Here is a 24,134-nt window from a genome sequence, read left to right on the forward strand (position 1 = left end):
CTGGCATTACTTTTACCATAGTAATATTTAATGTATATATAACATATCTGTAACAATCTCCATTGATTCTAATTCAGCAATTATTTTGCGGTGCAGCAATAAGGAAATACCGAAGTGAGCACTGCCATAAAAGGCCTCATTGCTTCCATTAAGTTAGTGCAAGTCACTGTTAACCTCTGGCATTCCCAGTATCCACAAACTGAGATTATGGTTTTGATTCTGAAACATTTGTCCAAAGGTTTAAGAAAAGCTGACGGTGTAGGCAAACTTGCACTGAGTTCATGATGGATAGCCTCCATATTTGACATCCAGAGAGCAAACCCACTTCTAATCCCAAGGTGTTTTTCAAAGTGGAAAATAACCAACACTTAGTCTAATGTAGCTGAATTCAAGTCTTAAGCCTGAAGCTACACATCCAGAACTCCTTGAAATTAATCTGAGTACTATAATCTGCAACTGGATTCAAAGGCAAAAAAAATTTGTTAAAATTTGCTTGTACATTGGGCACAAGTAACCAGTGACTGGACTACAGCAGGCCACAGGGGCTTTCTTGGTCTCTTGAGACAGTGCCTTGCTGTATCATCCAACTCTCTTCATGAAGAGGCAGAACTTCTGAAGAATAATCTTAAAACTAGTTAGGGTTTTCCCTCTAATATACCTGCTGTAAGAATAATATAGAATCTCCCCACTCAGGTGGGGGATTAAACCACTCATTCTTTGGTTTCATTTATTCATGACCAGTTTTTAAGTATTTGCTCTTCCCACACTATTTAGTGTCAACAGTCCTCTTCCTCTCTGTTTCTAGTTTACAAACTCAGCCTTCAAAATAAGCCAGGATTTTACCTTTCTCTGATTTGGTCTCAGTCCACCCTCTTCAAACATAACTGAAGAGGAATTTACAAAGAACTCCAGGTGTGGTCTCAGCAGTGCCTTGTAGAGTGATAAAAATGTTATCTTTATTGAATTAGCAGCATTTTCCCTTGCACTCTCTGTGAAGGTGCTTCTACCTTCTGGCAACACCAGTGATGTCCTTGACACACACGGAGAATTTCAGAGGAAAGCCAATCAAGCTGATTCTCACCTGCGTCAGCAATTACTCGACTTTGCTCCATTCCAGTACCATAAACACACAGCATGAAGGCAGAGTCCCTTTGCCTTCTCTCCTCTTACCTGGTTGCTTTTGCCGGGGTTTAGGCAGGTTTGTGACACAGGTGTGGGGACACATCAGCACGTTACAAGGATGCAGAGATCCTTCCAGGAAGAGCTGTTTGGTTTCTGACAGGTGTATCCCTCCCAGTGGCGTCTTGGGAAGTGTGTTTGCTGGGACAAGTGCCAGGCAATAGACTCCCACTTGATGAATACTGTCTATTGCCTAAAAAACCACACAGGAAGTCGATTTTAATGAAAGGCTAATTTTTCACCATTCTAATTCTGTTCTGAATTACTGCATAAAACAGCCCTAATAATGAACTGGCAATGGAAAGACACTTCAGCTATGCCAGTGATAAGGAGGTTCTTTTCACTGGGAACAGGTGGACGGAAATGTTGTTACATTCATTCCAGCAGATAAAGAAGCAACCAAAAACTTGGCGATAAATACACACAAATCTATTAGGAAATGTTACCTTGTTATCCCCCTTAAGCACACATTAGTAGCAGGTATTGTGGAGATTTATTACAAAGATGGGTTGGCAGGCCATGTGAAATTGCTTTAAATTGGTGCACTCCTTAGAGCTAAAGTTCAAAGGATTTCTATCAACTTAATATCCAGTCCATCTTCCTGAGCGAGGCAAAATTTCAAATAACCCCTGTACCTAACGATGTATGTAGCTTGTGAATTTTTTTTACTTTTTTATAAGGTAATAACTGTTTCATTCCCTGATCACAGTGCAAAAGATTTTCAGGCAGGAATGGGAAATATACAAGGGAAAACTATGAAACTATCCACTTGAAAAAAATCTGTTGGACAAAAACCTGAAAAAGAAGCATCTTTGAATCTTATAGCAATCATGTTCACTGCCTGACAAGTTAATTAAATTGCATCACTTTCAAGAAAATTGTAGCATACAGTATCTATGTAATTTATTGAGTTAAATATGAATATCATGAATATCCACACACTTAGATTTTAATTCCATACAAATTTGAAGGAGTTATTTTCCTTATAAGGGTAACAAAAATTGCAGCATTAGTGTTAGAAAACCAACTTCAGACATTAACACAAACTGAGAAACAAATTAAATAGCAGCTCTAATGAGTAGTTAAATGTTCAAAAATATAATTTACTTATCTTGCTTTTTAATTTTAAACTGTGAGAAAAGTGAATTGATATGTGTGCTGCCTTGAAGATACAATCTATACTCTGAGCATCAAATAATCACTTACAGTTATATATGTACTAAAGTGTAGACCAATAAATTACTGATTACTTCTACAGACGAAGCAATGCTTTGCTTTTGGCTTCTGTTTGCTCCATTTCTTATTGATTTGACTTCAAAATTTCATAAGAAAGAATAATAAAACGGTGACTCATTTAAAAACATTGGAATTTTAGCAGCAGTAGTTCTCACAGCAGAATTGGAAGACCTTGCTGCTGGTCTACAGACACCACCCGGAAGATCAGCAAGAGTGAAATATTTATGGCAGCCAACATACAATTCTGGCAGAAACCATCATAACCTACTAATCATAACGTTATTTGTAGGTTCTGAAAAGCAGTGATAAATCATGGGATCCTCTCCTGACATGAGTTTGAAGGAAAACCATCACAGGGCAAGTAACCACTTTTACTCAAACATTTAACTCCATGGCTCCTACAGCTGGTGAGCGGAAAGCAATACCCAGCTGGGGTGGGATGAGGGGTGTATGCAATGATTCCCCAGTAACTTCTGAACTGTCTCTGAGAGCAACATCTGCTACACAAGGCCACATAAAATATCATGTGTCATTCAAACCCATCACCTTTGAGTTTGGCACATTTCTGAAGCAGGGAATGACTTTGTCACAAGGATGACAACTGGTGAACTGAGTCTTAAAATTTTGAGGGAGAAGAGTACCAGTCAATTTTAATACTGCTGGCATTTATGCCTCTTGATGAGATGGCTTGGTTTTTGAAATGACTCTGTCCAGCCAGAGACGAACAGTATCTGAAATCTCTGTCCCTCTCTTTCATCATGAAAACGGACAAGATATACCCAAACTTGTGCAGAGTCCACAGTGCTGTGTTGTTTGAGCTGAGAAAACCTCTCATTCTGACACAATTCTCTGGGTAAACACTCTCCAGTGCTGCAGTAGATCTCCTGGCTTTACTTAGTCCTGTCAAGTCCTGGCACTGGTAAAATGAACATCCAGCCTGCCAACACAGGAACTATAGCACTGCCTGAAGGGTCAGATCAGTCTGCAGCAGATGAGTATCTAGGATCTATCTGACTGAACTGCTGGGTGATCTGGGATCTTCACCCTTCTACTCTCAAGAAGCTCCATCCCCAGCCTGACCACTCCCTCCCAACCATCCTTCTGCTAAAGCCCACAGTCCAGCACACACCCATAGGTAGAGTAGCTCTACCATCCTTCAGCTCCCTGCCAAGGAGCAGAATGGGTCAGGAGAGTCAGAATATGTGCAAACCACTGGAAAAAAGGGTTCTGCAAATCAAGACAGCTCAACTGCAGGGAAGAGACAGCAAGGTGCAGCAGAAGCAGGCAGTGCAGGGCAGGGCTGGCACAGGGTAGCCCTCACGGGGTGTCAGACAACTCACAAATAGCCTTAGAATCAAGTAGCAATTTGATAGAGTTTGTTATCATGGACTTCACTGAGAGTCATGACACAGACTGTTATGTTGTGCCTCACTATCAGATGATTCAGATACAGCTGGTTACCACTTCCTGACATCTGTCATTAAAACTCTGATTGGGAAGAGGCACAAAACATCCCACTTGTTCCTGGCTTCTGTCCTTCATCTCTGCTCTCAGCTGTGGTGGAAACAGAAACTTCTTGTTCACATAGTGGTGCATGCCAGAGTTGCAGGCTTCACACGTGGGTGATGAAAGCAGCCACACATGTGTGTACTTTGATACATGGCCTACTATTCTCAGACACTGCTGGGACTTGATCAGACTCAGAATAACGCGGCCGACTCCTGGCAGGAGTATTGGGACACAGGATTCCTGCAGTTTTCAGTACAGAATTCTACTGGCTATGACTGCGTAAGACGTTAGTTCTGTAAAAGTCACAAAGATGCTCAGCTGACTAAACAGGACAAGTGCTAAGTCCAGAGTTTCAACCTTTTTAGGAGCCTGCTACTTGACAAAAATAATCGAAGCATGGGAAACCCAAAGCTTTTTCTTCTACAATAGTTGCCCTAGGTGCTACTAGGTGTTTCAAAGGCTTTCTGTGCGATGGACAAGCTAGAGGTTTTATCTTTTCTTGGTATTGATTTAGATCTACTGTGAATATGAGATGCCTCTAACTGTATGAAATGTAGCTGACTTTTGAATCAAGAGAGCAGATAAGCCTGTCTTGAGATGGATGAAAGTTTATTTGTTCAGTTTCTTGAACAAATAGTACAGTAGATAGATTCCCTTTCTTATTCAGTACAATGCAATAATGAATAAAAACATCTCTGAATTGTGTGGGATCTTTTTCTTTGGCTCTTGGGTAAAGCAAATATATGTTTGCAATACATTTACTGAGAAGAGTCCTTGCAGAAGAACAGAAAGGAAGTTAGGAAAGGGAAGTAGAAGTAACAGGACACCAACTGTAGACAGAGTTGAGACCACTTCACAAGGTAGCAACAGACTTAATCTGACTACATCTCCATTAAATCTATTGCTTTTGAGTGTGAATTGGTTTAACCACAGAAATGGAGGAGATGGAAGATGACCCTGTCTAAAGTATCTAAATTTTTTATGTGGAGACATTAGAGTCGAAAAAAACTGAGTATAGTATTGATATTGCTGTAACTTGGGCTTCCTAATGCTTTGAGAAGATCAGAATGCTTTAGTATACAGTAACATTCATCTTCTGGTCAAACCGTCAGACACCACCACCAAAGTGGGATCATCACAGTGCCCTGCATGATTCACCAGACTGCTGGAATGGGATTCTTTGCAATAGGTATCCCTCTGAGAAGATATCCTCCCTGTAAATACCTAGAACTGAGCTAATCAATCACTTCCCTTCATTTCAGTGGAGGGAAATTGGGATTTTTAGGCTGAGTTTCATCCAGTTTATTTTAGCTATCAACATAATACGCTAGAAACACGCAATTCTCTCCCACCCATTAAAAAATATAAATCTGGGTGAGGCCAACTCTGTATCCATGCTTATAACTGTTTAGTAAGAGACTCTGGTAGCTTTTGACAGTAAGAGTATATAATGCATTCATTCATTCATTCCCCTTTCAAAGTAATGAATATCCCTATAAACCATATGCTACTCTCTCATTGCTATTATTTACTTCAATTCATTCCTGTTTTCTTATAGCAGGTGTGTGCAGACCAGATAGGACCTGTCACTCAGAAGAATCTCATTTTGTGCTCATTAAGAGCAAGTGCAACTGAAGATGGATTCACAATTAGTCAAAGACAAATGTCAGTTACCTTAGGGATCTGAAAGATCAATAAAAAGAATATAAAGCAAGAAAAAAATAGCTTCCAAACGTACATACAGAGCATTACCTGGAGAACTCTACTCATCCACTGAAAACTGTCTTCTTCTGTGGAATCTGGCCTTTGCTCAGCAACAATAACTATCCTTTCATCGTGTAGCACGCTCACGGAAAACACTGCTATTCTATAGAAGGAGAGAAGAGTGTTTAGTGCCAGGACAGAGGGAAAAACCTGTCTTCTACATTAATCTTCTACAAGTACGACTTCTTTATTTATTAGACTCCTGGTGTGTCAATTACTAATATATGTATGGGGAAAAAGCTACAAGAACAGTTTTGGATAAGTTCTGGAGTAGAAACAGCAGGCTTTGTTCTACAGTCATGTATATACAAGCATGATGTCAGAGCAGGATTGAGAAGTGAACATTCTTGGAATAAGAAAAGCACTAAACTTGGGTCACACCAAGGTTGTTGCTAAGCTGTTATATAACAGCCAGCATAAGCACCTTCCTTGGCCCCAACTTAGAAGAAAGTAATTGCAACATCATTTTGTGAGAGGTCTGACATGCAATGGAGTGTGAGCATGTGCTACTGCATGAGGCTCTTCAGAAGTTTTAGATGTCTCCTGCTCAGTTTCAGCACATGAGACAGGTCACACAAAGAACCACTTTCACATTCAAAAACTTCAGTGTGAGGCATATTGGAAATATTCAGCTCACACAGAAAGGGTACTGTTGAGCCAACACCCTCAGAATTAATCAGCTGTTCAAATGGAAATTTCAGTAATCATAGTTTCAAGACCTTGGTATCCAAATTCTGCCTCAACATTGCCTTGGGCTTCCCTCAGCTGTCTCCTGGTTCAGGCAATATGAACAGAACTGGAGAGAAACCACAGTGCAGATCAGGCACTGCTTTCTGAAAGCACCTGGATCATTTACACTCCGTCTAAGCAAAATAAAGATTTCTACATAAGATAAGAAAAGAAAGAATCAAACCTCCCCCTGTAGACAAATTTCATGGGTTCCACGGCCAGTGCTGTTGCTACAATGTCATCAGCATTATGTCTTCTTCCACTGACAACCATCAAACCATCCATTTTGCCAATAACAAAGACAAGTCCACCTGGTCCTATGAAGCCTAGAAGTCCAGTCCTTATAAAAGGATATTCGGTGATAGGGCCACCAGAACTGGTCATAGGAAACACCTGCAAAACAGAAACAGGGGTCTTCAGTTCCATACATAGAGATCAGGCTGCAAAGTATTTCAGGCATTTTCTCTCAGATGGCTATTCTGAAAAAAGTAAATAGGTCACTGGTGATGCTCTTTATCCTTCACTGACCATGAAGGGAGTGTCAGGAAACTCCTACACTCGTGTGTACCTAAGTTCCAGCAAATTCAATCCCACTCTGTTTATCACACACATTTTCCGTGACTGTGACTCCATAAATCATTTATGGCCTTAAAAAAAATATACAAATCAACATCAACAGTATAAAATAAAAACCCATGCTGAGCAGACTGCCAACCTGAAGTGGTGTGTATAGGTTAACTGAGAGCTTAACTCACAAACATTTCAGTAGAGGTTTTTCTCAGTACCTCATGCCCATTTCCAGCACAGTGTAAGAAATAGGCAGGCTAGAAGAGAAGCTATTTTAAGGTACAGCACATTAATGACTCTTCCAGCTGATCACATTTTTATTTAGGGTCAATTAAGTTCTCGGAATACTAGTGATAAAGTCTTCTGTGGCCCACCTGAAAGTGAAAATACAGCCCTATAGAGCACCTCTCTAAAGGTCTGAACACCAGACATGCGTGACTTCCACAGATAGATTCCTATGGGTTTTTCTATCCTAATTAGTATAGTGTTATCCTTTTGGCATGTGAGCTACTCTGAGCTGCTTTCTGACACAACCACACTTTCCTGCAGTCATTTCTTTAAACTTTAATAGTCTAAAGGCAAAAAGACAATTGCAATTAGAAGGCCATGGCTAATCGTGTTCTTGAAGGCTCATCTAAAAAGTAAGGTCAATTCTGGCAAATTCTGCTGCCAGATGCCCATGGGTGACTCTTACTGAACAGATTTAATGCTTATACATCCTTGGCCATAATTCATTTCAGCAACACAAACCTCTTTGACTCTCTAATACCTGCAACATGAATTACACAGTAAAACAGAATAGAGATCCACTTGGAGAGGACCCTTAAGAACATGCTTAACTTTAAAATTGAGTGGTCCTGCTCACTCAATGGCAGTTTATTTGCTTAGCATAAAGTATGCCTAAATCAGTCTAAATAGGCTGTTAAACAGCTGACAGTTATGAATTATGAATGATATCACAACTAGAGCAAGTACTTGTGAGTACCTTTCTACCCTGAAGTGTGTAAAATCCAGGACTATCACTCACACTTGGTATTGCCAATTGTACTTGCAGCACAAAAATCAACTATCAACAAATTTCCGATCACAATTGCACAGTAGGATTCCTGACTTCAACAGCAGGATGTAGAATCATAACCATTTGTCTGCATTAATTATATAATGGGCAGGGTTTACAACATTCAGCTCTGCGTTTTGCAGAAGATATTAGTCACATTAGTCTATTAAAAGTGGTAATAACAGAAAATTTGTTAAGGGAAACCTAAATGTATCTGTGTTAATTTTTGCCTTAAATATTAAATGAGAAAAGGATTGTAGCTTAAAAAGCAATTTTTTTTTACTTTTTCTCTAATTTGTTCAGCCTTTTGCACTGTCTTCAGCAGAAGTTAATGATAACAAGCGAGCAGGTACTACAGAGCTATCAGTACAGCTGTGTGCATTGGAGTCAGGAAACAGATTCCACAAAGCCAAAAGGCTTTCACCTAAGGCAATTCAAACAAAAGCAGGTGGAGACTCATCAGGAAAAGGTTTCTTTGCTCTTTAGATACCTCTCTTGAAGACTACATCTGTCAGGATTCTGTATAAATACAAGCCTTAATGTTGGAAGTGCTGTGGAAACGTTGAAAATTGCTTTCTAGAGATACCCAGCAGCTTTCTTAGTGTTTGCCATAATCAAATTCTGCACATAAACTTGTACAATATTACCTTTTGAACTTGGTCTTTCTTATTCCTTTCCTTCTGATTTTTTCAGCTCCTGGTATCTTATTTGAAAATTAAAGTTAAAACTCTTCAGAGCCAAAACTAAACTCCCATAAAGATCTACTACTGCACTTAATGAAATGGGCTTCAGTGCAGATTATCTGGCTGGAATACAGGTCCCAAGCCACAAGCACCATTGATTAATATTGCTATTCTTATATTGTGACTATCAATATTTTATGACAAATATTGCCTTGAAACAGAAAAGGTTCAAAAGGAAGGAATTTGTATAGCACTTTTTGGTCAACTTACCTCAAAAGTATTTTTGGTCATGCCCGAGAGTCCATAATATGATGTACCCGTTGCAATAGCACATACACAAAGTTCTCCTATTTCATCTGTTTTACAGAGCTGAGGAATTCCATCTGGCTTCACTGAACACATTATAGCTAGAGGGAGAAGAAAGGAATTCAAAAATATTATAAAATGAACCACAGAATAACATAAATGCTGTGGGAAAGACGTCATGGTGGAGCCGACATAAACAAATTAATTACATGTAGGCTAATGTCTAACAATCAGTTTCTTGAACATTACGGTGTTCAACATTACAAGTGGTTTTATATTATAAATAATATCTATATAAAGAATGCAAGGACCTTTATGTAAACTCAGTCCTTACATTGATAACAATACCTATTTGCTTTGCTCTCTGAAACTGCAGCTCATCTGTAATATTGCTGTGAAATGTGATTGTGTTCCCAGCTTTGCATACTGAAAACCAGATTTGCCTCAGTCAGTGCAAAATGAAATACCCTAATGGAGCCCTTGATAATTACTATACAGCCAGGGAGGCAGGCAACCACGAAATCCACCTCTCAGAAAGTAGCAACTAATGCCATATGAAAGATCAAGATATTCCAGCAGACTAATATGGTTGTTTTACAGAGAATTTATCAGAGCTCAGACTCCCTCTGTCTGGTCTTACAGGCCTGCAGAGACAGCAGGAGCTAAACAGGAGGGATTAGAAAGCACTGGTCTGAGAAAGAAGCACTATTTCATGTCAACCATTTGAGCAAGAATCAGGAATGCTGCTTTAGCTATAATCTGCGGAGTTGGAATACAGCATTGGTAGGTTTTGTAGTTGCAAAGAGGATATGATGATCAAGGGAAAGCAGAAAGGAATCAACACATCTTTTAAGTACAAGTGTACAGAATCTTTAATGACCTTTCAGAGGATAAACAAGAGCACGCATTTTCATTAAAACTATCAGAACATAATATGAAGTGCAAGATGGCACATCTATTATAATATCTTGTATGATAACTATTAAACAACAACCAATCGTATCTTCCTTTAAGTTGTTCAACTGAAATTTTATAAGGTGCATCATTATGTTTTATTGCTTTGGTCCATAACAAGCATTCTCTTATTAAAAATTACAGTATATAGCCTTTTCTAGTATCCACAGCATCTCATTTAAATGTAGCTGTCTTATGAAAACTGTAATCTTCCTCTTCTGAAGCACTGGTTTCAGTTTGAATTTATCAACATGAACTTTTCAGTCATACCCCCTCTATATAATAACTGGGTGATAGCACAAGACCTTGGGGAAAACATTCTGCAAGCTTTCAGATAGCAACTTTGTTGATCCTTAGCACGGGCTATGAAAACTTTCCCTACTGAAATCTTTTGTCTTGGTTGGACTTATGGATATTTACAGCCACAGTACTTTAACTTCCTTATTTTCTCTACCAACATCTCGCAGCTAAGGAACAGATGTTCTGATGTGGTGGCAGGTTGCTTAATACATGCTGCTAATGCAAGCATAGACAGACACTGAGGTAAATGCAGACAAGAAATCTTGGGATTTCCAAACCATGAAGTTTTGTAAGGTAATGCTTTTCGACTGAAATGTTTTCAAGGAGCTTGTAGTCCCAAAGTTTGTAGTCTGGCAACAAAGTACGCTCATCTGTGACTTTCTACTGCCAATTACTTAAATTGATGACACATACTCAGTTTCAAAGGAAGTTTCTCACCTCCTGGCATCACTAAGCCAACATCCTGGACAGTCAGGACGGACAGCTTTTCTTCAGAGTCCACTCGAATCACACCGTAAGTGAGACCATGCATGGACAGAACTCCTCTTCCCGGCGGCTGGTTGCTGTCATCTGTTGGCCTACAAACACGAGTTAGAGCATCAGTGCACCATCAGGCAGGTGTAAACATTTACTTGTGCTTAATGGACTACTATTGCAAATACTCCTCTGTTTCAGAGTTTGAAATTTCACCTTCTTTTCCCCTGCTATTAGGCCCGATAAAATCCTGGTTTTCCATCATTTCTAAGTAATTACATCTGTTCTCTCTCTCATTCAGTACCCACCCACATATATGGGGCTGCTGAGATGCAAGTAACACCTAACATTTACCCAAAACAGCTTGTATTTAATTTTCATTTTTTATAAAGATTGCTTTACCATCCAAGTAAAGACCTTTTACCTCATTTTTAAAAGACTGAAAGATGGTGGAGACAATTTGTAAGGAAACTGCACTACACATATTTGGAACTGATCAGTAAATAACTTGATAAATTCTACCTGTTATCTATTTTGAGGCAACCTGGCATAGATTTACTGTCAAGTATCTGGAGAAGAGACAAGGACTTTACCATCTTCATTTTAGTGCATATAATTGAATTCTTCCTATTCTAATTTACCACATGAATATTAAAACAAATTATGCCTTCATCAGTCATGGTCAAAATGTTGTGGATGCAGCTTCTTGGTAACACCTCAGTTTGCTCGGATTCATTATCTATGTGCTGTAAAATTCCACAGCATAAACACAAGATGCCTGTTAGCTTGTTTCAGTATAAAACCACCTGCTGCACCAGTGGATACAATTATACCTATGGAGAGTGGGGCTTGAGTAAACCAGTGTTGACGTATGCAAGTTACCAAGTCAGGGGAATGTCAGAGCTTTTCATGTCCGGAAGGACTCGCGCACTGTCCTGCATTTTAAAATGCAAAACTGGAAGGTGACGTGGTGCTGATTTGGGTTCAGATAATGCATCCATGAAGAGCAGACTCCAGCTCTTTTCAGGATGGATAAAATAGCTAATATTTAATTCACAGTTCTGCATTTTCCCCAAATACTCCATCACAACACAACTATTTTTTAACAGATAATGTCCTTTGATACGACATTTCTCCTGTGCTGTGCTTAAAATACTAGATGGGCCTAAGCCAGTCCTGCTCACGTAAGCCTTGCCCTGATGGGCTCCATAAATTTCAATTAATAGGTTTTATGAGACATATTTCTCAAGTGACATTGTGAACAAAGAAGGATGTGAGCACGCTTGAAAATGCATTAGAGCATAACAAATGGCCCTAGTAAACAAGCACCTGTGATAAATAACACTCCCATCATGTAAAAGGAACTTTCAGTGACATTATTGATCAACTTTCTCTCATGCCTGCTCCCCAAAACACACATTTTGTGCTTATGAGAAGAAAGGTCTCCTGCAGGCACACACAGCTTCTCACAGACTTCCAGAAGTAGAGGCCATCTGGACTTTCATCACATCCATTTTCCTGCACTACTTATCACACAAAGCATTTTGAGAGCAGCTCCTACTACCATTTATAGATACAATCTATTTGACCACTGCTTTTTGCCAGCCATTTAAACAGGAAAAAAACCTGTCCTTAAACTTTTGCATTCCCTTAAGCAAGTGAGTTCAGACTAACATGCAATAAACCAAAGGGGAATAACATGAATTATTTGCATGACACATCCCTTTGAATATTAGGCTTTGCGATTCAGCTCTAAGGCTGAAGTACCTCGAGTCTATTACTGTCTTTCTCTAAACTGTAAGGGTATTTCAACTGAGAACTGGTTTTGTTAGTCTTCCTCGTAGGAAGTTCAGTAAAAATACACCATAGATTCTGAAAGCCAGAACATTAACAGGGAGCTCTCTGGATCTCTGCTCTGCAGGGAATCATTTTAATGCATACTTCAGTAGTAACTCTTTGGAGCTTGTATGATAATATCTTTACTGTCAGTGGAGATGGCTTGAACGAAATGAAAAATGCTACACCTCCCAAGTTCATCTAGCATTATCCTACCATTAAATAGACTTCAAAAAAAAAAAGGAGATATGTGTTCAGTAACATACACTGCAGTAAGAACTGCTCGGTAATTACACAGCAATGCACTGAAGATAAAAATGCCTTCTTTTTATTTTGAATTATCCACAATGTTATATGCTAATAATTTTTTTTGTAAACTCTCAATGCTAGTTAATTCAGAAATGAATTTTTAGTGCTTCAGAGGGCTACAGGCTTACATCTAGAAAGGGCACACCACCCACGCCATTATGAAGTTCTCCCACTTTATAACCTGTGATTTGGGCCAAATTTTCCAGGACTAACCCAGGAAATTCAAAACCTGCTCAGTGCTCAGCACAAGCGATGTCTGCTACTCATTCACCTCCTCCCTGAACTTAAAAGCAAGAGCTTGTTCCAAGAGAGCAAAGGCCGGCACAGCCTATGGCAGGGAAACTCATCTAAGAGAAAGACACTTGGTCCTTCTTGGTATAAAGCTGAGAACAGGCTGATGCAGCTGAATGAAGGGCTCTCTGAAGTCCTGTAGTTCACACAAAGACAACTAACCTGAACAGGGTAAGTCTCTGATGGATTGCTTTCAGATGTTTTAAACTAATAATGAAGTGGCTGAAAGTCAACCACATTCTTGGCCTCATCCCCTTCTTCCTGTAATGTTCTGTTGGAAAGCTAATTGAAAATCTAGTTAAATTTCACCTGGACAGTGTATTTAAGAATTTGTGGCAGGAAGTATTTTACTTAATGCTATTTTAGTGCTTTACACATTTATACTGCATGTTCTAACATGTGAAACAATTACAATTGGCTGCAGAAGTATGAACTTAAAAACAAAGTGCTTACTGTCCAAGGTACAATTTTTGGAGAACTCTGCCAAAACAGACAATACCTACACCATTTACTGTGTGCTACAGCACTCCTGACAGGAGTCTTCTGGTTAAGTCTTATGAGAGGCTGAGGGTGCTGGGGTGGCTCAGCCTGGAGAAAAGGAAGCTCAGAGGGAACTTATCGCTCCCTACAACTCCCTAAAAGGAGGGCGTACCCAGGTGCATCTCTTCTCCCAAGTAACAAGTGACAGGGTGAGAGGAAATGGCCTCAAGTTGTGCCAGGGGAGGTTTAGATAGGATATTAGGAAAAAATTCTTCATCCAAAGGGTCATGACGCATTGGAAGAGGCTGCCCAGGGAAGAGGCTGAGACACCATGCTTGGGTATTTAGAAGAGGTGTGGAAGTGGCACAGGGACACAGTTTAGTGAAGGCTTGGAAGTGCTGGATTAATGTTGCGATTCAATGATCTTAAAGGTCTTTTCCAACCTGAACAACCCTGTGATTGTATATACATAAGGCTTAACAGTTTTAGTAGCATTCAGCAGTTTTAGTGGAATTTATCTGTTTTATTTCTAGGCACAAATCCTTCAGATTCAAAGAGCATTTCCAGATGATTACTGAGAGTCGATGAATGGTTAAAAAGTGCCTGTCAGCCAAAAACAACCTGCAGAATGTCTTAATTCTCTTTAAACAGACTACTTAAGAATATGATTTTCCTTGATGGCAATTCCACTTAATTCTCACATTTTAATTAATTTTACACTTACAGCGGCATTTTTACATTTTTATTTACAGAATTTGCTTTTGCATTGGGCCCCTCTCCCACATTTCCATTTATTTAATTTAAAGTTAGATAAAATTACAGCAATGAGAACCATAAAGCATTCCGATGTTAAATCATTACTCTAAAAATTCTTCTTATATGTCTTCCTTGGACATAAACAAATTGCAAACTATACATATCATGTAGAAGTTAAATATGCAGATTCATACTTGAATAATTTTCTCTCTTCTTTTTTTTTTTTTTCAAATTACCATATATACACATTCAGGGGGTCTATTTCCACTGGAATAACACGTACCTTCGAATAGCAACAGTGAGAGCTTCTGGTGAACTAGCACAGGGACAAATGACCTCCTGCCTTAGACCCTTACTTTGGAAGACATTGAGAAATGCATCACAGGAAGAAATGGACCCTGGGGTAAAGAAAAAAAATAACAAAAAATCAGAGGAGAAAAATAATTTGATTCCTGAAGTGATGCTATTCAAGCTGCAAATTTACTATTAATATATAGGCTTTTCAGGGGAAATAATTTTTAAAGGATCCATGTCCACAGGGAAATACATCATAGCTGCTACAACTACATATATGTATGTATATGCAATTGTACATATGCATACAGGGAATAAAGACTAAATTTTGAACATGATGTCTTTTCATTATGCTTACATAGAAAAGCCATTACTGCTAGATTTACAGTACCAATTTCATTCCAGTGTTCTTTTTTAGGATGAGGGAAATTAAAGATTTAATTCAGAAATTCCAACCAAACTACTAAACTACTACAAACAAGTAGAACACCTGTACACGTGTATCTTAAATAATACAGAGAAATAGCTCATGCTGTTAATTGTCATGAAGTGATTCAGATGTGTTTCTCTAGAGTAGCGCAAGTATTCCCCTAAAATTCTGTTACTTCTGCATGTGAGAATCATCATTCAGAGCAAATGTTCTGATCTTTTCTATAGCTTAAGGTCTTCATTGCTTCAACTTTTATAGCTTCAGTCTTTATACATGACTATGATGTTAAAAACACCTGTATTTACTGCAACTTGCATTATATGGAATATCAAGTTTGTTTCAGGATGAGCTAATGAAAAACATATTTTGAAAAAAATCCCAAATTAATTACTGTTTCCATAAATGTCACACAGTTTGTAGTTGACAAACTGTGTATTTTGCAAATATTTTAGCTAAGACAGCTGAAGATTGAAACTTTAAAGGCAAGACAGAAACCGCTTCCTGTTCTCTCCTGAAGTGCAGCAGCAGAGCTTACATGGGTTTGCACCATCAGCCACTATCAGCATCCGCAGCGAGGAGAGGTTGATGTCCCTCTGGTCTCGATGTGCCACCAACGCCCAGTGCATGTCTCTGGACTTCACACAGGCAACTTTTGCTGCAATAACAATGACAAAATTACTAACACACCATATGAAAGCTAGACAGACGGGATGTGTTATCAATTTGCACTTTGGATTTTGACTATCAAGCAAACTTTTGTATATTCTTGTTCCTTACCTTTGTATTGACAGACTTTTTGTATCCATGACAGTGGATTCACTTTCATTAAGGAGTATGGAATACTTATAACATGCATCATGTTCATGACACTCTGAAATCAAAAAAATAAAAGGGTTTCAGACAAAAATTGTGGTAACTACTTATATTGTGTTATGGGCAGGGGCATCTATGCAAATTGCTCTGTGCTTATTTTATTGTCAGTGCTGGCATTCATCTTTTCCTATCTAGCTACCTACATTAAGATGAAAAAGACACCCATTTTCCAGTGCTTTAATTAAGGATTAACGATTTAGACAAATCAGACCGTAACTTTTAAGCAGTACTGAAAAGAAACATTTTCTTTCTATTCATACTTTAAATACAAAAAAATCTAATAAACCATTGGGTGAAGAATGTCTGCATGTTTGCTCTGTAGGTAAATATTATCCCTAAGCCTGATAAACTGCCATATATATGAACACTGCACTAAAAAGCTCAAGCAGCAAGATATCTGTCTACAGAAATCCATCTCTGGGAAGACTAAAAGCTACCAATAGTAGTGGGGCACAAATTATTTAAAAGCCAGTAGACAAAGAAATTGAAGTCCTAGACTAAGCAGAGATCAATTTATTTTAACAGAAAATAAATGAAGGAGGTTTTAGTCCCTCTCCGGGTGAGCTAATTCCAGTATTTTCAACAAGGTCATGAAAAGTTCCAGGAAGTTTAGAAAAAGCAGCTGAGTGAAACCAATGACAAATCCAAAACTGATCTCTCAGTCTGAGCCCACCAATTGCATTGGTGATTTCTCAGTGTTAAACAAACAGCCTGTAAATGAGCTGCTGCTTTACTTCTGTTACCATTTAGAAATATCTCCTGAGGGCAACACGCCTCCCCTCATAGCAGCTCAGGTTAAATACAGTATTTGTTTTGGAAAACCTAGGTGTAAGAAAGGTTAAGTGTCCCAGTGAATTAGTCATTTAAACACTTGGAAACTGCAAAAGATAGTTCTCCTTTCAGTCTGGCATAAGCACAGGTACAGGAAAAGCACTTACAGGCAAGTACTGAAAAAAATGTTCAGAACAAGATCAATAGCAAAGGAAGGCACAGAAAAGCTCTATTAGACACTTGCTTTCAACCAGTGATAAAGATGAGATACTTATGGGTGTTAAGCCTAATTGTTTCTGCTTCAGAACTGTTATTACTGCACTTTGATAGTAAGAAGAGTATAACACTGCGTGGGAAAAACAGATCACTGGGAATCATAGGGACCCCCAAAATCATGGGAACCCCAAACAATGACCCTTCAACACTTGACATCTGCTTAAAATGATCAGTGAATAGTAAACATTTTGTCAGTCACTGATTGCAACAGCACCTTTAGAAGCAATCCTTAAAAATATGTCACTTGTCTCCCATGTCAATTGAGGAAGACTTTCCAACATTAAGTAGAAAATTAATGCAATTTAAAGTATTGGGAATGCTTCAATGTTAGCAAAAACATCTGTTGGTGGGAGTTTTGATAGGGGAGATAGTCAGGAGCAATAGAACAATGCCATTGGATCATATCCCTATAGAAGCAAGTACTAATTTGATTTGTTTCTGCTATAAAGTTTGATCTCAAAATCACATATTGGTGAGATAACATGATAAGAATGGGACCACAGTACTTGACATGATACATAAAAATACTCTGACGTCTTTACCATGCTCATTATGGGTAAGTGCACTAGGAGAAGATCACGGGTTTAAATCACATTTATTTTGCTTTCAAAGCAGAAAAGATTGTATTAGAAGAAACTGTAGGACATCCCAGTTTGTGACAGCAATAAGCATATTAGGATAATTTCTTTTCAAATATTCAGAGAGAATAAAAACACATACTTACTGTAAGAATTCCATGCCATAAACCAACATCCTTCTTGAAATCTAGTACATTCACAATTGTTTCAGCTGTCCAATGAAAACAAAGCAGAATTTATTTTTTAGAGCATGGCATTGACCCAAGGCAAACCCACTCAAAGGAAGGAAGCTTCAGTGTAACATGACTGATGACCTCAAAGGTTAAGTTTCAAAGTAAATCTCCGCTGCGGGATTTATATTGGTTAAGACATTATTTGTACCTCTCCTATAGATATTTTAAACATGAACATATTTCCTGAAATAAATTAAAAAAGAATCATGTTTTTAAACCTAGAAGCCTTTGGCACCGAACAGTGTAAAACATAAGATAGGAGACTGATGAGAAGTGAATTACAATTCCCACTTGATTTTAAGGATGATGCAAGGGGAGTGCACTCCTTACCTTCTGTGTATCCACATGCCTGGGTCAGAGCTTGGCAGTGTGTCAGCAGTGCAATCCTTGTCACAGTTACCCCAAGCACACTTCCATCTTTACATGTTTTGTACTAAAATGAAATAAGTAGGGAAAGTCAATATGAAATAATTGCCCTATTTCCATTATTTAATAGCTATGTTTAAAGTGTTTCCTCTGCAGGTGTATGATGGACACATCTAATGACTCTATTTTAAGAAGGCAGCAGTACTGGGGAGATTTGGAGGCATCTCTTTGTTAAAAAGGAATTTTTTTTCAGATAGGCTTTCTCTTTTGACTGAAGCTTCCCAGGCTTGATATCTGAAATCCATGTGTTGTTTAGAAACAGGCATAATTCTAACAATTCTGATCATGTCAATGACTAATGGACTGGCTAGATTTAGCAGAGAATAACCTAGTTCAGTCTGTTCTGTGTTTACATGTTAGATTTTATAGGCCAACCACTAAACCCAAGCTTCTCCCTTCTGCATCTTGTAAGGCATATGATAAGAGCTGACTGCAGAATCCTTGCTGGGTGCTGTGATAATAATCTATATGTATGCAGTCTGAAAGACACAAATTCTTTGATCAGAAGAATATGAGACTCGTGAGAAAGCAGCAGAAAAGAGGCAGGAGGCCATTGGTGATTACTGAAATAATTTTTGTAACTTTATGCAAGAGTCTGAGAACTATCAGTGGCAGATAATAAATTAAACATTTATCTTTCTCCATGATAAAGATAAACAGCAAGATTGAGAATGAAGACATCTCTGCTTCTCTAGCCCAGTATCCTGACTGCACAAAGACAGGAAACACCTTTGGTCCATTCACTTGCACTTAGTCCCATTGAAGAATCATTTAAATTCAATACTAACACCACTGAATTCAAAGCATTTGAGTCTATGCAGAAGGGGGAGAAAATTATGGGGGAAAAAAAAAAAGAGGAAAATTAAATTCAAAAGCATTGCTAACTTTGCCTTCCTGATGCTGTTCTGTTGTGGGGAGCGTGACTCATAAAGCAGTTAGTGACAAGCAAGCATTTGAACAAGAAATTCTTTCTCTTTCAAAGGGTCTGAAGGTTGTGATATGAGAACTGAAGCTTCACTGTGAACCTTGTCTTCTATCCATCCCAAGGCTAGTGGGCAAGCCCACACTGAACAGAACCAAGATTGGTCAAGGCAAGTGTAATATAATACTGCAGCAGCCACATAAAAACAGTAATGTTAGAAACACCCAAAATGCAATTTAACATTCCATTGACTTTTCTGAACTCAGTATTGGTCAAATTTATTAGAAAACATTACTTATTAACAGGCTAAGCCAGGATGTTCTTTGCTTCTGTCACTATGGAATGAATAATGATGTTTACCTAACCCAGAAGTGCCATATGTAATGATTCGAGGAGAAGATGCATCTTCATTAACTCACCTCAATGTAAGCTGTGTCATTGTTGGCATCCTTGATGTGGGGGAACCAGTCACGAGGAGGCTTGGAGAGGTGTTTAGACTCTGTGACAAACCACAGCAGCTTTGGCCAGCCTGAGATACAAACAAAAGCCAGCTTTTGTTGAGTTTCTGCTGGATAAGACAAGACAGAAGTCTTCCTTGCCAGAGTTTTATTCTTGAAAGGTCTGTGTCACCATTACCTAAACATTGCTTCCTTTGAACCTCAGTGTAGTCTGAGAAAGAAGATTTTGCAGAACTGCTGTCTTAACACAGCTATTGAGGTCTTTTTAGGCAGACCCTGAGGGAATGGCTGGACAGTTTAAGCTGTTAGTGACCCAAGCAGTTTCATTACCACTCCCCTGTCAGAAGTTACTGTCCCTACACTTCACTAAAGGAGTGAATCATATGAATATTTCTCGTCTACTACAGTCCTAAGTCTGTTGGCTTAATTTTTGTGGCCACAGATGGTCTCAGCAGCCTGGCTGAGCCAGCAGAGAACTGGATTGGGAATACTGGTGCCGCTCTCCATCCATGAGGCTGGCACAGCCATCACTGCCAGCAGTGACATGCCAGGACAGTGGTGTCCCAGCAGCGACAGCTGCTCCCGTGGCAAGTGTTTCATCATGGGCCTGACCCTCACCCACAGCCACTAAACAAGTGCAATTATTTGTTGTAGTAAATGACCAGCAAGAGCCATGATAAACTAGGGTTAGATTACCTTTAAACTGTGGTATCTCCCCTGTGGGGCTTTTAGGCAGTCCTTTATGGCATGCGTCGCTGGTCAAGGCCACAGTAACTCCACAGCTTCCAAGCAAAAAGCCTATTTGTTGACTTCCAGCATCCTAAGAGATGACAAAATGCACGGAATTGATTAGAAGTGATTACAGGCTGAAATAATTTTTGTCCTTGGGCACATTATCTTGAGAGGAAAACAGTCTCTTTCCATTAAATTGATTTCCTTTTAGGTGACTATCAAAATTCATCTGTACATTGACAAAGGAATTCCACAAGCTACATATCCCCTTGTCTGTAGCAGCATAAATCATAAAGAGAGCAGAAGCCATCAGATGGCATCTGCTCTTGCATCTCTTCAGAAATGACGAGTGTCTGGGAGGAATGTCTGATCTGACTGATCAGAGAGGATCCCTGGAGAAATGGCCAGACAGGGCCCTCATAAAATTCACCAAAGGCAAATTCAAAGTCCTGTACCTGTGGAGGAACAACCTCCTGTACCAGAATGGTCTGGAGACCAACTTTTCGGTAAAGGACCTGGAGGTCCTGGTGGACACCAAACTGAGTGTGAAGCAGCAACGTGCCCTGGCACGAGGAAGGCAAATGGCATCCTGAGCTGTGCGAGGCAAAGCATTGCCAGCAGGCTGAGGAAGGTGATCCTTCCCCTCAGCACCAGTGAGGCACATCTCCAGCACTGGGACCAGTTCTGGGCTTCCAAGTAGAAGACATAGAGCTACTGGAGAGAGTCAGCAAAGGACCACTAGAATAATGAAGGGACTGGAGCATCTCTCCTATGAGGAAAGAGTGAGAGCTAGGACTGCTCAGCCTCAAGAAGAGAATGCTTAGCAGGGGATCTAATCAATGTGAACAAACACCTGAAGGGAGAGTGTGAAGAAGATGGAGTCAGGTTTATTCCTTTTTTTGCCCAGTGACAGGCCCAGAGGCAATGGACACAAACCAAAACAGAGGAGATTCCCTCTGACTATCAGGAAACACTTTTTTACTGGGAGGGTGACTGGCACTAGGTGCCCATAGAGGTGGTGGAGTTTCCATACTTGGAGATATCCAACAGCTACCATGGATATAGTCCTGGGCACCCTGTTCTAGGTGGCCCTGTTTGAGCAGGGGCGCTGGATTAGGTCATCTTAACACATCTCTGCCAACCTCAACCATTCTGTGATTTTGTGACAATTCTAGGAAATAATATGGACTACAGATGCTTCCACCTGGAGAAAGCTTTCAACCTTTAAGATGTTAGGATGGGTGTACAGTGGTGAGAGTTTCCCTATTAATGCTGACCTAAGCTGATCTGTCAATAACCATTTCATTCAGTAGTTACAGGCATGTTTCAGGAGCACTACATACAGTCAAGTGCCCATTAGAGTATGCTCATTACATTTTACTTTCATCAAGGGGATAGAAGCAGTGAGATTAAGAAGTCATGTAATGATTTCCACGTCTAGGCCATAGCTGTTCTTTAGGAGATGCTGTGCTCCTACAGCATTATGTCTGCTTTATGTGTAGTGTCTTGTCATTACTCTTTTATGAACTTTACATCTATCCACTCAGCTCTTCAACAGAGCAAAGCCCAAGATGTAAATGCACATTGAAGTATTAACCCTTTCTTCACAGAATGGTTCTACTGAAAACCGCCTAAAGAGACTTAAAAGATCAAATTATAATATCTTTCAAATCAACCATAGAGCACACTCAACCATGGAAACAACCAGAAATACAGAACAGTTGCCTTAATCTATTGATTTATTCAAAGCAAAATTGTATGATGGAAAGAAAGCCCCAGAGCCTAACTGACTAATTCTTAATGCAATTTTTATGTAGTCAAATAAAACTATCTAAAATGGAGAAGCAATGAGAACAGAGAAAAAGCAAAAGCTTACTTTTCCATACCACCTCAAAATATGTATATAGCAGCAATTATCCCACCTTTGATAGCTGAGTAAGCAATGTGGGACAATTAACTGATCTGTCAAGTCTATGCTATATAACTCCTTCCATCCAGAATTACTGCATTTGCTTTTGCTTACTGTAGCCAGAATGCTTATAAAAACAGGAAAAAAAAGAAAAGTATTTTTTCAGCAAGGCTTTTTAAACTTAAGCTTGTGTATCATCTGTCCCCATATAAAACCAGACAATGAGAGTATCCTTTGAACAACAGAGAATAATACTGGTGTCTCCATGAACAACACTTTGGGGAGCATGTTGTTTGCTCCACCACACCTGCACCAGTGGGACTTCCAGAACTTAATGGGTTTTGTCAAGCATTAATTACTGTCCTCACTGACTCTCATGTTAGCTCGTCCACATCTGTGTTGTCAAACCTACAGGACAAGCACTTAGCCAGATCTAATCCTGGTTCCACATGAGAATGAGACCTTCTGTCTCCACTCTTGGAGTCTGCTCAGAGGAAGGAAATGTGGGTGCCTGAACAGTGCAGGAGAGATGGCTCTCCCTGAGGGTCCCTCAGAAGGAATGTCAGGAAGAGGCAGGCTGGAGTGTTCCACAGAGAACACCACTCCTTGGTCAAGACACAGCTTCTGAGACCTGCTACTCTATCATCTATAAAGGGAGGTCATGAGTTCCTTAAAATATCAGATTCATACTACCATTGCTCAAAATTTCCCATTAAATTTAATCTAATAAATATTTACTAATATATGTATGACTTTCTAACTACCAATTTAAAAAAGGCATATAAATTTTATAATTGAATGGAGACTGCATTGATCTCAATTTTAAATTACAATATTGTTGTAACTGTATATCCTATAAAAGACTGCTACAGTTTCACTACTATATCAAGAAAATGCCAATTCTCAACCAAGGAAATTCCATTTAATGCAGAACTTTGTAAGCAGAAATTAACCTAACAAATTCCATTAAGAAATTTAACATAAGGAAACCCAGTAGAAAGTGCGGACCTTAGAGCATCAGCATACCATGTCCCTGGGTATCATCTGTCAAACTCTTCTTACACCAAAACAAAACAACGGGGAAAAGAAACTTGCATTAATAGTGTAGAGTTCTTCAGATAACACAAGAAAGAATGACTACGCTTTCCCTTAGTGCAGTATCAACTGTCTTAGAGTATGTCCACATAAATATTAATCATTCATTTGTAGCAGTTCACACACATACATAGATTTCTTAATACAATCTATGCATGCCACAGTTTGTAATAGCAGACTGCTTTACATCAGAACAACCCACCTCAAACAGCACTAAAATCTTCACCCCATTCTTTTCTGCACAGATATTCTTTCAATTGTAAGGAAAACATGACTGAACAATCACATGATGTAACACTGCCACAAGAGATTGGAAGAATTTCATCAGGCATGGGCAGTGTGTTTTACAGACTTTCAAATCCCATGCCATGCTTTGGTGGCCACACTAAATCCTGCCTTGCAAGAAAAAGGCAAATCAAGATGCTGAAGCAGAAGTGCTGTGACAGACACTGTCAAGAGCCATAGAAGCTCCAGTTGAGGATTTTGAACACAATGAAGCTTTCTGGAACTCTCCTACTCAGTGTCCATCGATTCCACCTTCAGTCTCAGTCTCTCACACCCTGTAACTAGTTATCCTCACCTTCTGCCTGCTTCTGGTGGCTCCATCCTAACCCAGAATCTAAAAGTACTGCAGAGAACAGAGACATAAAGAAAGGGTCAACATCCCTTGCCCCATGCCAGTGCTTCTGTGATAACTGCTGCCCCAC

General features: G+C 39.3%; 1 protein-coding gene across 5 annotated transcripts in view; it reads right to left on the bottom strand.

Annotated features, from left to right (window-relative positions):
- Positions 1-24,134, bottom strand: part of DIP2C (disco interacting protein 2 homolog C) — a 312,763-nt gene that overhangs the window by 59,907 nt on the left and 228,722 nt on the right. For all 5 annotated transcript variants that reach the window (XM_048328952.1, XM_048329106.1, XM_048329035.1 and 2 more), the window contains 12 exons: positions 20,388-20,511; positions 19,653-19,762; positions 18,216-18,318; positions 17,799-17,863; positions 15,932-16,025; positions 15,690-15,809; positions 14,714-14,828; positions 10,723-10,862; positions 8,995-9,131; positions 6,602-6,810; positions 5,677-5,791; positions 1,171-1,372 (listed from right to left, as the gene is read on the bottom strand). In XM_048328952.1, the coding sequence (XP_048184909.1) occupies positions 1,171-1,372; positions 5,677-5,791; positions 6,602-6,810; positions 8,995-9,131; positions 10,723-10,862; positions 14,714-14,828; positions 15,690-15,809; positions 15,932-16,025; positions 17,799-17,863; positions 18,216-18,318; positions 19,653-19,762; positions 20,388-20,511 (1,534 nt within the window). The remainder of the gene's footprint in view (positions 1-1,170; positions 1,373-5,676; positions 5,792-6,601; positions 6,811-8,994; positions 9,132-10,722; positions 10,863-14,713; positions 14,829-15,689; positions 15,810-15,931; positions 16,026-17,798; positions 17,864-18,215; positions 18,319-19,652; positions 19,763-20,387; positions 20,512-24,134) is intronic.

Source organism: Corvus hawaiiensis, chromosome 1 (genome assembly GCF_020740725.1).
Source record: "Corvus hawaiiensis isolate bCorHaw1 chromosome 1, bCorHaw1.pri.cur, whole genome shotgun sequence".
NCBI lineage: Eukaryota > Metazoa > Chordata > Aves > Passeriformes > Corvidae > Corvus > Corvus hawaiiensis.